The 15,209-nt window shown below is 34.5% G+C and overlaps 1 protein-coding gene across 5 annotated transcripts in view; it reads right to left on the bottom strand.

The window, feature by feature from the left end:
- Positions 1 to 589: 589 nt before the first annotated feature.
- Positions 590 to 15,209, bottom strand: part of gipr (gastric inhibitory polypeptide receptor) — a 37,068-nt gene continuing 22,448 nt past the window's right edge. For 4 of the 5 annotated variants that reach the window (XM_051862085.1, XM_051862084.1, XM_051862086.1 and 1 more), the window contains 13 exons: positions 11,896 to 12,063; positions 10,973 to 11,069; positions 10,521 to 10,628; positions 10,039 to 10,160; positions 8,221 to 8,327; positions 7,671 to 7,824; positions 6,579 to 6,738; positions 5,964 to 6,024; positions 5,789 to 5,858; positions 5,061 to 5,149; positions 4,233 to 4,371; positions 4,040 to 4,081; positions 590 to 2,411 (listed from right to left, as the gene is read on the bottom strand). In XM_051862085.1, coding sequence (XP_051718045.1) covers positions 2,058 to 2,411; positions 4,040 to 4,081; positions 4,233 to 4,371; positions 5,061 to 5,149; positions 5,789 to 5,858; positions 5,964 to 6,024; positions 6,579 to 6,738; positions 7,671 to 7,824; positions 8,221 to 8,327; positions 10,039 to 10,160; positions 10,521 to 10,628; positions 10,973 to 11,069; positions 11,896 to 11,952 — 1,560 coding nt within the window. In that variant the 5' untranslated portion in view covers positions 11,953 to 12,063 and the 3' untranslated portion in view covers positions 590 to 2,057. The remainder of the gene's footprint in view (positions 2,412 to 4,039; positions 4,082 to 4,232; positions 4,372 to 5,060; positions 5,150 to 5,788; positions 5,859 to 5,963; positions 6,025 to 6,578; positions 6,739 to 7,670; positions 7,825 to 8,220; positions 8,328 to 10,038; positions 10,161 to 10,520; positions 10,629 to 10,972; positions 11,070 to 11,895; positions 12,064 to 15,209) is intronic. The other variant, XM_051862087.1, reaches the window with a different exon arrangement.

Consider the following 15,209-nt stretch of genomic DNA (forward strand, 5'->3'; position numbering starts at 1 on the left):
GGTTAAAAGTTGAACTTTTTAACTTGAGCACATGCGCGAGACAAAAATGCGCGTACGTTAAAAGAAGTTTAACCAGAGATTCTCCTTGGTGTTTTTTTTTTTTTTTTTTTTTTTTAATTTCACTGCCCTGCATCTCGTTTTTATGCATAAAAACTGTTCTGTGTGAAAGCCCCGTTATTCTGTAATCTGTAGATGATTGCTGGACAAAAAGTGAAAAAAAGAGGGGTGATAGATGTGAGATATATAACTATATATGTTTTACAGTGGCTTCATCAGAACTAGACAAATTGTATCAGAGAGTACATCTGACAAATTCATGCATGACCACAAACTCTTTGCACTCAATTAATGTCATTCAGCACTGACAAGATGATACAAAATTTCTTCAGGGGACGAAAGCAACCCTACAACACAACTGTGCAGTTCTCACTACGTCCACTAAGTGGCTTCAGAAGTCAATGAATCCGTGGTATAACTTCATTGTGAAAGCAATAGAACAACGACCTCTGTTGATGCATTGTCATGCATACAATTTAGATATGACATAACATATTGCCTAAACCACAGTGAAAGCTCAGGTACAACATGCGTAGATATCACTATTATTATTGCACTCTTCCATTCATAGTAACAGAAAAAAAGTGTCCAGTGAAGTGATAGTAACAAATAAAGAGCACATAGTGCAAGAATAGATCTCAGTCCTTGTGAGCGGTTCAAAAAAGAGGGGATACACTGATTTAAGCCTTCATAAAGTTTTGGAAACAAACTGTTTCCATGTTTGATAATGTTATTACTGTTGCCCAATAACTAAATTATCTACTAATCCTTTTAGACATACAGTTCACAGTTGGTTTCTATCATGGCACTGAATGAAAAGGGATTAAGCCATCAAGTGGAATGCAGAAGCATAAAAAAGGAATTAGATTTCCTGCTGTTTAAGAGAATGTCTAGAGCACGCCGTCCTGGTTGAGCAGGTTACATAAGAGCCATACAAAACCTTCAAAGTAGACATTTAATGTCTCCAGTCCAGAGGCACTTACATCAGGGTGAAGATGTGCATTAGATATGTCAGGGGAACTTCAGTAGTGCTAATTTGCTGTTTATGGACATTTTATAAGTTTAATTAAGCTTATTATTGGTCCTTATTCTGTATGAATATACAGTCTCCCCCAAAAGTATTTAACCTGCACATAAAATCAACTGCATTAGATAAACATCAAACCAAGACCTACATTTTTTTGATCAAAAATACAGTAAAAACAGTAATATTGTGAAATATTGTTACAATAATAATAATAATTAAAAAAAACTTAATATATTTTAAAATGGAAAGCTGAATTTTCAGCAGCCATTACTCCAGTCTTTAGTGTCACATGATCTTTCAGAAATCATTCAAATATGATGATTTGCTGTTGCTGCCCATAAAATGTCTTATTATTATCAATGTTGAACAGTTGTGCTGCTTAATATTTTTGTTGAAACTATGATACATGTTAAGGATTCTTTGATAAGAGCATTTAATTGAAATAGAAATCTATTATTTTGTTACAATGTAAAATTCTGAAACATTTGATCAATTTAAGGCATCCATTATAAATAAAATTGAATGAATTTCTTTCAAAATTGTTTTTTTTTTTTTTTTTTTTTTTTTTTTTTGGAATGGTAGTGGATGTGTGGCTTAAGGATCCAAATACTTTTTGGGGTGACTATAATGATGGTTATTTTGTTGATTTTGCAGGCTAGGCACTAGGTGTTCCTTACCTTTGACCTTTCAACAGATACAGTAATCCTCATGCAATCAAAAATATGAATGGCTTTGTGGCAATTAAGACAGTTGATCCACAATGTTGGCACATAAAGGAATTCATCTTGTGTCCAAACTGAGGTATAGTGATAAATATCAAATAAGAAAAACAAAAAGAGTTTTGTCAGGCATAATGTGAGAAACGTGATGTAGGAATATCCTTTTGACAAAAATAATGAGATCTCATATTCCAAGACACTCCATGATATCCAGCTTTATTTGTCCAATCAATGGCCAGCACAGTCCACATCATTCAGCAGTAGCTCTCTGAAAACATCATTGCGTCCTCTGTGGCACATTGGGGTAAAGCTGGCACATCCACTCCGTTAATAACCTGTTTTCGTGCAGAGATATAGCAGTACGCCTTGCCTTTCTTTGCTCCAGGATGGTAGTGTTGTTGAACAGTCAGGTGGGTGTCTGTGGGTGATGGGTCTGAGCACAGTTGGCAGCCATTGTCTAGAGGGCACTCTGGAGAGCAGGCTGGGTCATATTGGCACAGAGGACTGGCACCTCCCTGCTGTGTGTTGCTACCTGTATTACGCTGGTCATCCAAAATGCTTATTCCTAATCTCCATCGCTGCCATTTCTTTTTGATTTCTGACTGTACCTAGAATCAAAGAGAGGATATGTAAAATAGGAGTTATGTGAAGATATACCCTGATATTCTGTTTTTATCATTAACTAAAAAAAATAAATAAAAAAAAACACTTTAATTTTTCAAATTTAAAACATTAAAGATGCAGTAGTTGATCTGGGAAATGCTAACATTAGCCTGCTAGTATTGAAAGCATACGATCCCACCCTCCCTGCAAATCGCAGTACAAAGCCACGCCTCCTCCAAAATATATGAATGCGCACACACACAGCTGCTCTCGGCAAAGCGTCACAAGAATTACCTTACTCTCAAAGCACATAACATTACAAATAATAATAAACGTAAACAGCTCAGAGAGCTTGTACCTGACTGCTGCAGATTCATTTCGGTGTTGATTCTGTTGACATGGAAACGCATAATTCTGAGTCTGAGGACGTGAACAGCTCCGGTTAGAACGTCACAGGTTGCCATCTCTTAATTACGGTAGTTATGGCGTGAACGCAGCATAGGTTCGTTGTTTGGGAGGAACTGTAAAAGGTGGTTGCTGTTTGTTTGCTCTGTGACCGACGTCTGTCTGTCCTCTGCATAGCATGAAATGCGCTGATGACGTATGATGTCTGCATGAACGGTGAGCGAGGGACATCGTAGGACATCGTGTTATTTCATCCGGACCGAATAAAATAATTGGATGAACATTTTATGGTCCTACGCCTTCCACAGACGATATATATTTATAAAAATACATTTAGACCGTTTAGCATAGAGATTGCTATCAGAATATGAGGAGACTTTCAACCAGTATAACAAAAAATGTTTCTGTAGAGAATCACCTATTGCACCTTTAACTTTTGTATAAAAAAAAAAGAATTTTTTTTTTAATAAAATTAAATATAAAAAAACCTTAGACTTATTTTATTTCAGCATTTATCATTTTCATTTAGCTGAAGTACTAAAATAAATTTTCTAAAATAAAACATTATAGACATAAAACAATACAAATTATAAAAAACAACAAAATTACTAAAACATAAAATTTAAATTGAAAACTGAAAATATAGAAATAAAATCTAATTTAAAATATTAACAAACAAAAACTAATATATCAATGATACGGTAACACTTTACAATAAGGTTCATTAGTTAACATGAACTAATAATGAACTGCACTTATACAGCATCTATTAATCTTTGTTAATGTTAATTTCAACATTTACTAATACATTATTAAAATCTTGTTAACATTAGGTAATGCACTATGAACATGAACAAACAATGAACAGCTGTATTTTTTTATTAACTAACATTAACGAAGATTAGTAAATACAGTAACAAATGTATTGCCCATGGTTAGTTCATGTTAGTTAATACATTAACTAATGTTTAACTAATGAACCTTATTGTAAAGTGTTACCAATGATACTAAAATAACACTAATTACTTATAATTAATATATTAATATATATATAATAAATAATTATATATATATATATATATATATATATATATATATAGAGAGAGAGAGAGAGAGAGAGAGTGTTTAATTTTATTTAAATGTTTAAATGCATTATATAGTATACATTAAAATATTAAAATATACAGTATAGAAAAAAAATATACACAATAGCCTTGACTACTCTTACCTCTTTATTAACAAAGCAGTATAGTATGGCCACCAGAAAACCCTGTGGGCAACAGCAACTAATGTGTCAAAACTCATTAACTGTAAGGACATACACTACATTAAAATAGTGCATGGAAGGCATAAAAGTAAGTACACTATATGATCTAGGCCATGTTGTGACAGTCTGTCTATCTTGATCCCCTTAGTTGTACCTGAAAGGAATTGAAGAAGAGTTCAAAGAACAGGTTGACATTGCGAAGTACGCCCTCAGTCTGTTCCTCTGTCATCACAGCAAACACCACCTCATGAATCCCTAACAGGGGAATGAGGGTCAGCGTGGACTTGGCTAACCTGAAGGACCAAGAATATTAGACGCAGATTATTCAACACACAATCTGGCCCATCTCACTTTAAAATTTCATCAATTTTTCTTTAAATTTATGTTTAATATCAGTTTTGCAGTTTATTTTTTTCTAGAAATTATGTACTATGTTTGTATTTTATGAATTCATTGTTTCAGATAAATAAATAAAAATGTTTGAAGAGAGATTTCATAAGCAGATAAAATGACAATAGTGAGGCACTGTGAGAAAATCAAGAATCTAATTAGCCTCTATCATTATTACCAGTGCATTTATGCTTGCTATATTTCAATTCATGTCTTATTCCACTATGGCTAAGCAGAATTTAAGCTTAAAGGCCAGAAATGTAGTCTCTGGTGGGAAAAGAAATCTATGCTGCCTAAAACATATGCTGCCCTCAAGGCTGGCATTTGAAGAAGGGGATGAAGCATTTGCTAAGGCACTTTATGTGACACAGTTCCAGTTTACGTAACATGGATGAAATCAGAGGTACAAGAAAAAAAAACAACAGATCAGGTTGTTTTAAATAGCAATTTTTATATTATTACAATCAAAACTGAAAAAGAAAAAGACTAACAGATACTGATGAACATAAGAAAAATAAATATTGAAAATATTTAAAATAATAATCAAAATCAAAACACTTTATTAAATTAATTTAAAATAAGAAATTCTTACCTAAATTTATAATCTGAATATCTCATCTGATGTGCTTTTAATTTGGAGACGAGGATCAGAATAATCCTTATAAATATGAAAAAGTTCACCTGCAAAATATGATCATTTTCAAATTTTTATATATAAATAATTACATGTAGAATGCTCAATGTAAAGGCAAACAAGACTTTTCATCCTGTGCAATGCAGGAAACTGAATAAATTATTAATAAAAAGTTTGATGGATCCGTTCAAACCTAGCCACAATAATGTCACATAAAGCCACAAAAACAGTTCCTCAACACAATGCTCTAGAATAACGAGTCATCCATGTATAATGCATGAGTGACAGTATATTTAACTGGTTATTCATACAATGTGTTCCAGTTGAATTGGAACTTGGAATTCTCCCACCTCCCACTCAAAAATAACCACTGGAATATAGGTCAGAAATCCCACTAGTAAAGTCATGACAGATCTTTCAACCCTGACTAAGTAATCATATGATGTCATTTCCAAGCTGGTGGCAACTAATGCAATGTTCCATTGGTCGCTCTTAAATGAAGGTGTGAGAATTCCAAGTTCTAAATGATCTGGAACACAGGTCAGAAGTGGGAAATTTCCAGTATTCAGTAGAAATAAAAGATCTGTAAACACATATAATGTAAGCCTATGCTTATGACTATAAATACATTCAGAGAACAAGTTCAAATTTAAGACAAACTGAGGTAAATATAGAGGAAAACTCACTAAAATTGCCAAAAGGATTGGTGTTCGGATGATCCACCAATACGCCATATTTTCGTTGATCTCCCAGCACCTTGAGAAATGTGTAGGAACATTTGTAATGCTTAACCAAAGTTGCTCTTAATCTTTAACCAAAATGAAAGAAAGCTGTTGCATCAAGACTTTTGGCACATCTTACCTAGTGTTCTCATATAAGTAACGAACAATTATCCAAGGCACCACAAAAAGCACAGGTGTTCCTATCAGAAAACATCAGATGAAACACAGAACAGCACAGCAAGACACCTGCTTCACATTTGTGCATCTTCATAAGCATTTAATTTTGACTTTCTTTAAATATAATGATAATGATTTAATTGTGGTAATTGTTCAAAGTCAATCTATGTATGGAAATATACAATATGTATTTATATTAAAGGGTTAGTTCACCCAAAAATGAAATTTCTCAATTACTCACTTAATTACTCACCGTCGCTTCATAACATTTAGGTTGAACCACTGTAGTCACATGGACTATTTTAACGATGTTTTTACTACTTTTCTGGACCTTGAATGTGGTAATTACATTGCTTTCTCTTGGGGATTAGAAACCTCTTGGATTTCATCAAAAATATCTTCATTTGTGTTTCAAAGATGAACGAAGATCTTACAAGTGTGGAACAACATGAAAGTGAGTAATTAATGACAGAAATTTCATTTTTGAGTGAACCCTTGAAATGGTAAAAGTATTCCTCTTTATTTTCATGACAATTGTTCTACAAAAAGAGTGGAATGATTTTGTAAAGTTACACACCCCAGCCGATGAAGAGGTACACACACAAGTAACTGTTCTCTGAGAAGACCATTAGCACCAGCAGGTTGTGAAGATATAGACCTTCTACCAGTAGCCAATAGTAGTTGGCCCCAACACAGTACTGCATCAGGACCTGAGCCACACGGCAGCCTAACATCACCTGTGGGAGTTTAATGTGGGTTTACTGTAGCAAATAATGTACTTTATTAGTTTTGTAGCAGGGGCGTTTCCTCAGAGGAGGCAAAACTGGATGAGAAAACAATCCATAGTACAAAGATAAAACAATGCAAATATTACAAAATATGAAATGTATAAATGTATAAATCACTCATTTTCTAAAGTGACACTGTCCAACAGTGACACCAGCGGTTAAAGTTACAGCGGGGTGCAATGTCTTTCTTGCTTCCCCTGAGCTCGCTGACTTTTAACAGACCCCCTAAAGCATGCTGTGGGTTTGGTAAGGGGTAACTGAGAATGAACGGGGAAAATTCATGTGAGAGGAGGCAATGCTTCCATTGTGCTTTGATTGACCAATTACGCTGTTCATATGATAAATCCCACCTCTCATTTTGATTACAATCTAGGTGTTTTGCAGCGTGTAATTACTGTATTGTAGTGTCAGCACTGTATTTGTGACCCTGGACTACAAAACCAGTCATAAGGGTCAATTTGAATTGAGATTTATACATCATCTGAAAGCTTTCCATTGATGTATGGGGGATTTTTGTTAGGATAGGACAATATTTGGCCGAGATAGAAGTATTTAAAAATCTGGAATCTGAGGGTGCAAAAAAAAAAAAAAAAAAAAAAAAAAAAAAAATCAAAATATTGAGAAAAACACATTTAAAGTTGTCCAAATTAAGTCCTTAGCAATGCACATCCACTCACAAAAATACATTTTTGATATATTTACAGTAGGAAATTTACAAAATATCTTCATGGAACATGATCTTTACTTAATATCATAATGATTTTTGGCATAAAAGAAAAATCGATAATTTTGACCCACACAATGTATTGTTGGCTATTGCTACAAATATACCTGTGCGACTTGTGACTGGTTTTGTGGTCCAGGGTCACATTTCTGCTTACCTCGTCACTCAGAGCGATTGAAACATCTTTGTTGTCCCTGAACTCAGGAGCGTCTTTCATGAGAAGCGCGTCTCTCGTGAGGATGGACACAGCTCGCAGGATAAATGAGGCAAACAGGTTGGTGTGGATGTAATTACGTGTGCAGCGCAGCTTCCTGCAATATTACACACAAACACATGGCTTTTCACACTTGAAATACTTAACCCTGGGTCAATCTAAACCCTGGGTGAACAAAATACTGGGTTATCTTGCTTCACATTTCACACCGCTCATAACTTCTCATAACTAATCCTAGGTATTCATAAACTGTTTCACACTATAAATTCCTGAACCTGGATTAATGTTCTTAATTTAAGTGTCACTGAATGGGGCGAACACAGCACATGACATGTTTACATGAAGGCTCTAGCTTTTTTGTGTTTTTATTCAACATATTGCAGGATAAATTAGGCTAAAGGCTTTGTATTGGTGTTTAGTGTTGTCAAATCGATTAATCGCAATTAATCGCATCTAACATAAAAGTTTGTGTTTATTTAAAGCTGCCACTCACCTGAATATGAGAAGTATGACAAGAGCTAAAGACAGGCTGGACAAGGACAGAGAGTAACCAACTGTGTACATCACCCTGAAATAGGCCAAGATCATCATCTGATTCTCCTGTGAAGACAGCGAGTGAAAGAATAGCACTATACAGACATGAGCCAATTTAATTCATGTGACTACTATGAAAGAAAAACCTTCTCAGACGTCTTGTGTGGGATATGAAGGCAAAGCTTCAGAGCAATTCATACATTTTTCTAACTCTGCCATACTGACAGCCATTGAAAGCCGCCTCAGGCAGAGAGTAATGACATCTTTATATTCATGGATCACATTAGCGAATAATAGCTGCCTATAGCTCTGAAAAATAACTGAGCAGGAGATAAAGTCTGCTGCGCCAGTAAGAAATGAGAGCAGAGCTCTGCAAATGACACTAGTGTGACTGCTTTCCAAGTCCTTTGGTTTACAGAACGGGATAAAAATTCACACAGCCAGTTTAATATCTTACATAAATTCCCCATACGTCACAATCAAATTGGTTTCTTTCACTGAGACTTTTTTCAGTTGTTTTGAACAACAACATGGTGTGCCTGGCAGAGTTATACGCTATTACACGCTAGTGTGATCCGTGAAAATAAAGATGTTATCACTCTCTGCCTGAAGCGGCTTTCAATGGCTGTCAGTATGGAAGAATTTAAGAATTGACTCCCTTTCAATTCATGAATTGGAATTTTAATGAACTGGCACCACAGGAAGGTTAATTGGAATTTGAACTTGAATGACAGAAGTGGAATTTACTGAATTGCAAATCGAATTCAACAAAGCCACAAAACTAATTTAATTAGTTCAGGATAATTTAAACAATTACATGATTCATCTGACTAATATGAACAGTATTTATTTCCTGATCTGCAGATATTTTTCTCAGCTGTTTAGACATTTCTCTTAAACCAAGTTCAACCAGTTTTTTCAAAATGACAAAAAAATTAATATATACTGAATAATATAAAGCACATACAGTTGCAAGAAAAAGTATGTGAACCACTTGCAGAATCTGTGAAAATGTTAAAAATGTTAACAAAATAAGGGAGGTAATACAAAATGCATGTTATTTTTTATTTAGTCCTGTCCTGAGTAAGATATTTTACATAAAAGATGTTTACATATAATCCACAAGACAAAAAAAATAGCTGAATTTATTAAAATAACCCCATTCATAAGTATGTGAACCATTGATTCTTAATACTGTGTGTGGTTACCTGGATGATCTATTTTTGAAGGAAATTAATACTTGTATTCAGCAAGGATGTATTAAATTGATCAAAAGTAACAGTAAATACATTTATATGTTAATATTTCAAATAAATGCTGTTATTTTGAATTTTCTTAATAGAATCCTGAAAAAACATGTTTCTACAAAAATACTAAGAAGCACAACTGCTTTCAACAATTATATTGATAAAAAATGTTTGTTGAGCAACAAAACAGCATATAAAAATGATTTCTGAAGGATCATGTGACATTGAAGACTGGAGTAAATTGATAAAGACTGGACAATTCGTTTTTAAAAATGACATTTTAAAATATATTAAAATGGAAAACAGTTATTTTAAGGTGCAATTATATTTCACAATATTACTGTTTTTTTATTATAAAATACAGTAAATTAAGCATTGGTGAGGTTAAAAAAAAAGTTTTCTTATGGAAACATTACATACATAGAAGGAAAATGCAATCTGCTAAAAAATTATTCATGTACAAACCATATTCACGTACATTCATTTTAGGTTTTTTCATCATTTCACACACACTTTTGGGGTCTCTTTACCTGTGCTATCTGCTGGCTGCCATCTGCATTGCATTGTGAGTGGTCTCTCCATGTGCGGCTGTGATTGACAGTGAGCCACTGGCCATCTGGACCACATTCCCGCGACACAAACCCATTACGCACTACAGAGGACAGTGATAGATAACAGGCCTTCAAGTAGCTGTATCCAAACATGTCTAGTACTGGAGAGTTCTTTATGAACCTTTTTATTAATTGAGTGCTGACTGAACACAGTCATGGAAATGACAACCGAACCAACAGCATCATTTATGAAAGTCACTTAATATCCCCTAAATCTGTCTTATGGTTTTTACCTGGCAGGAGATAAAATTAGTTTAAAATAAACAAATAAAAAGAACATTTTAACACAAACAAAGCTTAAGCTTTAATATGCTCTTTATGAATATGGTGACCTGCATGACATTTATGAAGCATATGTTTATTTTTCCTATGCCAACAGGCAACATTATTGGCAGCAGTACCTTGATCATACCAAGGCAGATACCAAGGGCACGGTACTTTCACAGTTGTGTTGGGAACTCCATCTGTCCAACAAGCGTACATATCAAACATGCTTTTGCAAAACAAACCTAATGGAGAAAACAGAGTTAATGTGAATATAAAGATGATTCAGACAGGTTTAATAAACTCTATACACTCCTGCCAGAGCTTACATCATGTATAAAATTGTATATCTAATTGTTGAATTCCATGTTAGAATGTAACAAAAATTATCCTTATTGACACTCCTTATGCAAGCAAGATTTATACGGCAAGAAAGATTTATGACAAACATTTAGAGAGGTCAATGAAACATTCCTCTCTGTGTGTTTACTTCTCTTTATATACAGAGTAAATCTCAACTAGCTGTTTTCCAATGTTGATACAGAAACACACACATACGCACACACAGATGGGATGAGCTAATGCCTACCCGAAGGTGTGGGTTGTGAGCTTATCTTCATGATGCACTCATTCCGATACCTGTTCCATTCTTGCACTGTGTCCTTCACCGTCCTCCCACTCACACTCTGAAAGACACATGAGGTTACAACTAAATCAAAACTAGCCTTATTTACTGTCTTAATACATGTTTCTGGTCTTATTATGCACAATTTATCACCCTGCATGCAAGAAATTTTCCATGCTTTTTGCCTTGCAATTACCATGAACAGAGACTAAAGCTTTCAAGTTCAAAAATGACACAAAAGCACTATAAGGCCGTGTGTCCACCAAAGAATTTTTATCTATGGCCAGCATATTTATTGAATGAGAGCGCCACATATTTGAAAACGCCAGCAGCTTGGCGAGGCACTGAGCGTCTATTTCACGCTGAGTGCTTGCCTTTTTTCTTCTGGTTGGCGAGAGTTGAAAAATGTTCAACTTTGGGTAAAACACAGCACTCATCACTGTCACTCTTTACCCAGCCATTCAATCACAACGGATGGGCAGGACAAATACCACATCGATCAACCGTCCTCTCTTTCTATGTGGTTCAGCCATCTCTTCATCCAAAATAAGTACTTTACATTGTGTCGACATTTTTATATTCAGAAACAAACTATCTGCGAAATCACAAACTAGTAACATTTCCACAGATTTTCCATAGCGCTATTGAGCACCCGCAGCTAGGTGTTTTCAGAAGAGCGCCTGCCGTTTTCAACGCTTTGGTGGACACACAGCTTATAAGTAACACAAGTATAAGTTGTATTGCAGGCCATTTAAGAGCTTTATGCAAACACACAAACACAGAATTGATGTATTTTTTAGTTGAACTATTCTTTAAAATTAAACATATAGAAATGCATTAATAATGAAGTTATATGTTTGCTGCAAAATGTATATGTTGATCAATACCTCAGCTCTGCACAAGACAGATAGAGTGAGGAGGAAGATGGCAGAGGTGCTCTTCATCACTGAGACAGGTACCAGAGGCCAGACATCTTAGAGCTGGGCTCTCATCCAACCAGAACCAGAGCAGGCCATGCTTTCAGACTTGCAGGCCACCAGCTGTGCCCTTCAGGACTGAAACATAGCAGAGAATACTAAGGGAAATCTGACAGCTTGAAAACAATTAATAACCAGATGGCTCCAAGCTCTTGAACTTCCAGTCTGTCTACACTTTATGTTGTCCTATTAATTCTACTGAAATAAAACAGCACAACACATAAAAGTTCACCATGTGACCTAAATCTGCTTTAACTTCAACCTCATTTCTCATGATGTAAAGGTTTGTGATTTTTCTTCCCCTCACATGTATGTACTTCAGTCTTTACATACTAAAAAAAAAAAAAAAAAAAAAAAAAAAAAAAAATTCAGTCACTATACAGAAACAGAAATCTGCCAATTAAAATGAAAAAACAAAACAAAACATTAAAACTTGAACAAATAACATAAATATGAACACATATGTATTTTTCTACTTTTTAGCATTTTAAATTTATAGAATTAGAACAGAATTTGAAAACAGTATAGAATTTGAAAAACATCCATTTATGGGCAATAACATTTTTAATATTAATAATTATCAGTATATTAGACCATCCCTGAACAACTAAAATATGACTGCGCAAAACAGAAGAATTGAATACAGAGACAAAATTTAATTGACATTCACAAAAGTACAGGGTATTTGAACAGGAATTACGGATGGGCAAACTATAAAATAAAACGCACGAAAGATTAAAATAAACATTCATCACTTTTAGTCAGAATTGGTTGACTGAGCCCTTCAGCAGTCAATATAATCCACTAAATCCAGATGCTGCTGCTAAATCTCAACCTAATCAATAATGGTTCAAGGAGGAAGGTCATTTGAACCCCGTTCCAGAAGAACACTTCTCTTCAAGCGTGCTTAAAAGGAGGAAACAGTATGCTTAATCGAGATAATGTGTAAATAAAGGAGTGTCCTGCTAAATCATGTATGACCAGGTAGGTGTTGAATAATTTAGCTGGTTTTGTGCTAAACAGACTGGAAAGTGCTGAGGGTATAAACACAACACACACAGAGGACTTAGAGAAGGAAATTCAGGAAGAAGATGTAATCACTAATCACATTACTAGGGGAATAGAAACAGTTTACTCCAACTCACTTCAACAACTCTTCCACTTCAAACTTCACGTGTAATTTCAATAATTCAATAAAAAGGGGACAACTTTGACCTTGAGTGCGGTCTGTAAAGTCTTAATGCTTGAGTTGATAATTAGTTATGTAGTTGATTATATAAACATGCAAACTGGTAATATTTCCTTTAAAAAGTTTCCCTAAATAGTGGTATACTGCGTCAGTAGTTTTAAACTGGTTTTGTTATTAAAAAAATACAATCAATAAATGATGATGATGATGATGAGGGCCAAGTGAGAGATAAATGTGTGTCAAAATACAGAAATATCAAATATAAAACATAAGGGAAGTGTTTTCTCTGCCCTTTTAAATTCTGTTGCCTATTTTGGTTAAAAGTTGGATTTTATTTTAACTGCATTTAGCATTGTTTTCCCCTGTCGTCTAGGACTAGATGTTCGAGTCAACATCTCATTAAAGTATCTTGAGCAGATCTCATCAGCCTTTATTCATTTAATGGTTGTGTTGTCATGTTACCATGATAGTTCTGGGCACATTTTTAAACAAATAAGTAACTTCTAAGTGGGTGTGCGCCATGACTTTTATAAAGAGTTATGCAACAATTTACTCCTGAAGGCCAGAAACAAATTCTGCAATGTTTATGTTGCATCACCTTTAAAGGTTCTTTTGATAAATTCATAGAGTATACTTAACCCAGGATATCCACTTGTGCCCCAGCCAAAAATATAATTACACAAAACCTTGGACACAGTTGAATGACTCTAAACCACATCAGTTTGCCAACCCTTATGGCACATCCACCGACATTTCACAAGCAACCATTTAAGGATAAGAAAAGAGATCTTTAGACATTACATCTCTTAAAGGCAAGCAGAGAGCACATTTACCTGCCAGTTAAGCTTGGCAAGTGTGTTTTATACCAGGCATGTCAGTTTCCATAAGACAGCTTTTTACAGAGAAACACTGCTGAGAGGTCAACATAACAGGTCTGCTGGAAGTCAGAATTTTGGTCAGTCAAATCAACTGATTAAATAAGTCCTGCTGATTATAATGTACACTAGAATTACCATTCATCTCACAACACAATATGAAATAACAGCAGAGAACACATAGTCATTTGGCAGCTAAGAAGTCACTGAGTTTATAATTAATTTACTTGCAGTACACTTAAAGTAATACAGGCACAATCCTCCTGGAGCAACCTGGGCTAAAGTTTCTTGGTCAAAAGCACAATGATGATATGACTCACTCCTTGGGGATTTAAACCAATCATCAGGTTACCAGCCCTGAACTTTAGTTACTATGTCATTCCACCACACTTACATTACCGTTCAAAAGTTTATTGAAAGTAGAACAACATTTATTTGAAAGTAGAAATCTTTTGTAACAATGCAAAATCTTTACTGTCACTTTTGATCAATTCATCCTTGCTGAGTAAAAGTATTAATTTCTTAAAAAAAAAAAAAAAAGTCTTGCAAAAACATGTCTTTTGAACATTGCTGTTACTTGTATGTTATGGTCAAAAATTACACCATAAAGTCCACACTGTAAAAAATGACAGTAATTTTAACTGTAAAAGACTAAAAATGTAACAGTAAAAACCTGTTAACTGGTTAAAGGGTTAGTTTACCCAAAAATGAAAATAATGTCATTTATTACTCACCCTCATGCCGTTCCAGACCCGTAAGACCTTCGTTCATCTTCGGAACACAAATTAAGATTTTTGTTGAAATCAGATGACTCAGTGAGGCCTGCATAGCCAGCAATGACATTTCCTCTCTCAAGATCCATTAATTAGATTAACGAAGGTCTGACGGGTGTAGAACGGCATGAGGTTGAGTAATAAATTACATTATTTTCATATTTTCATTTTCACTTTAACGGTAAGTTCCCATACAAGGAAAACTATAATAGATTTAACCTTACATTTCTGTGCAATTTTACAGTAAAATACTGTTAACTGTACCATTTTTGGAAGTAAAAAGAACAGATCATCTTACAGTCAAACCAAAAAAATTTTATATTTTTTATATATTTTTACTAGTGGGTGCAGGACACTATAGTCCATTTATGTAAGTGAGGATAGCAA

The sequence above is a fragment of the Ctenopharyngodon idella genome, chromosome 15 (assembly GCF_019924925.1).
Source record: "Ctenopharyngodon idella isolate HZGC_01 chromosome 15, HZGC01, whole genome shotgun sequence".
Classification (NCBI taxonomy): Eukaryota; Metazoa; Chordata; class Actinopteri; order Cypriniformes; family Xenocyprididae; genus Ctenopharyngodon; species Ctenopharyngodon idella.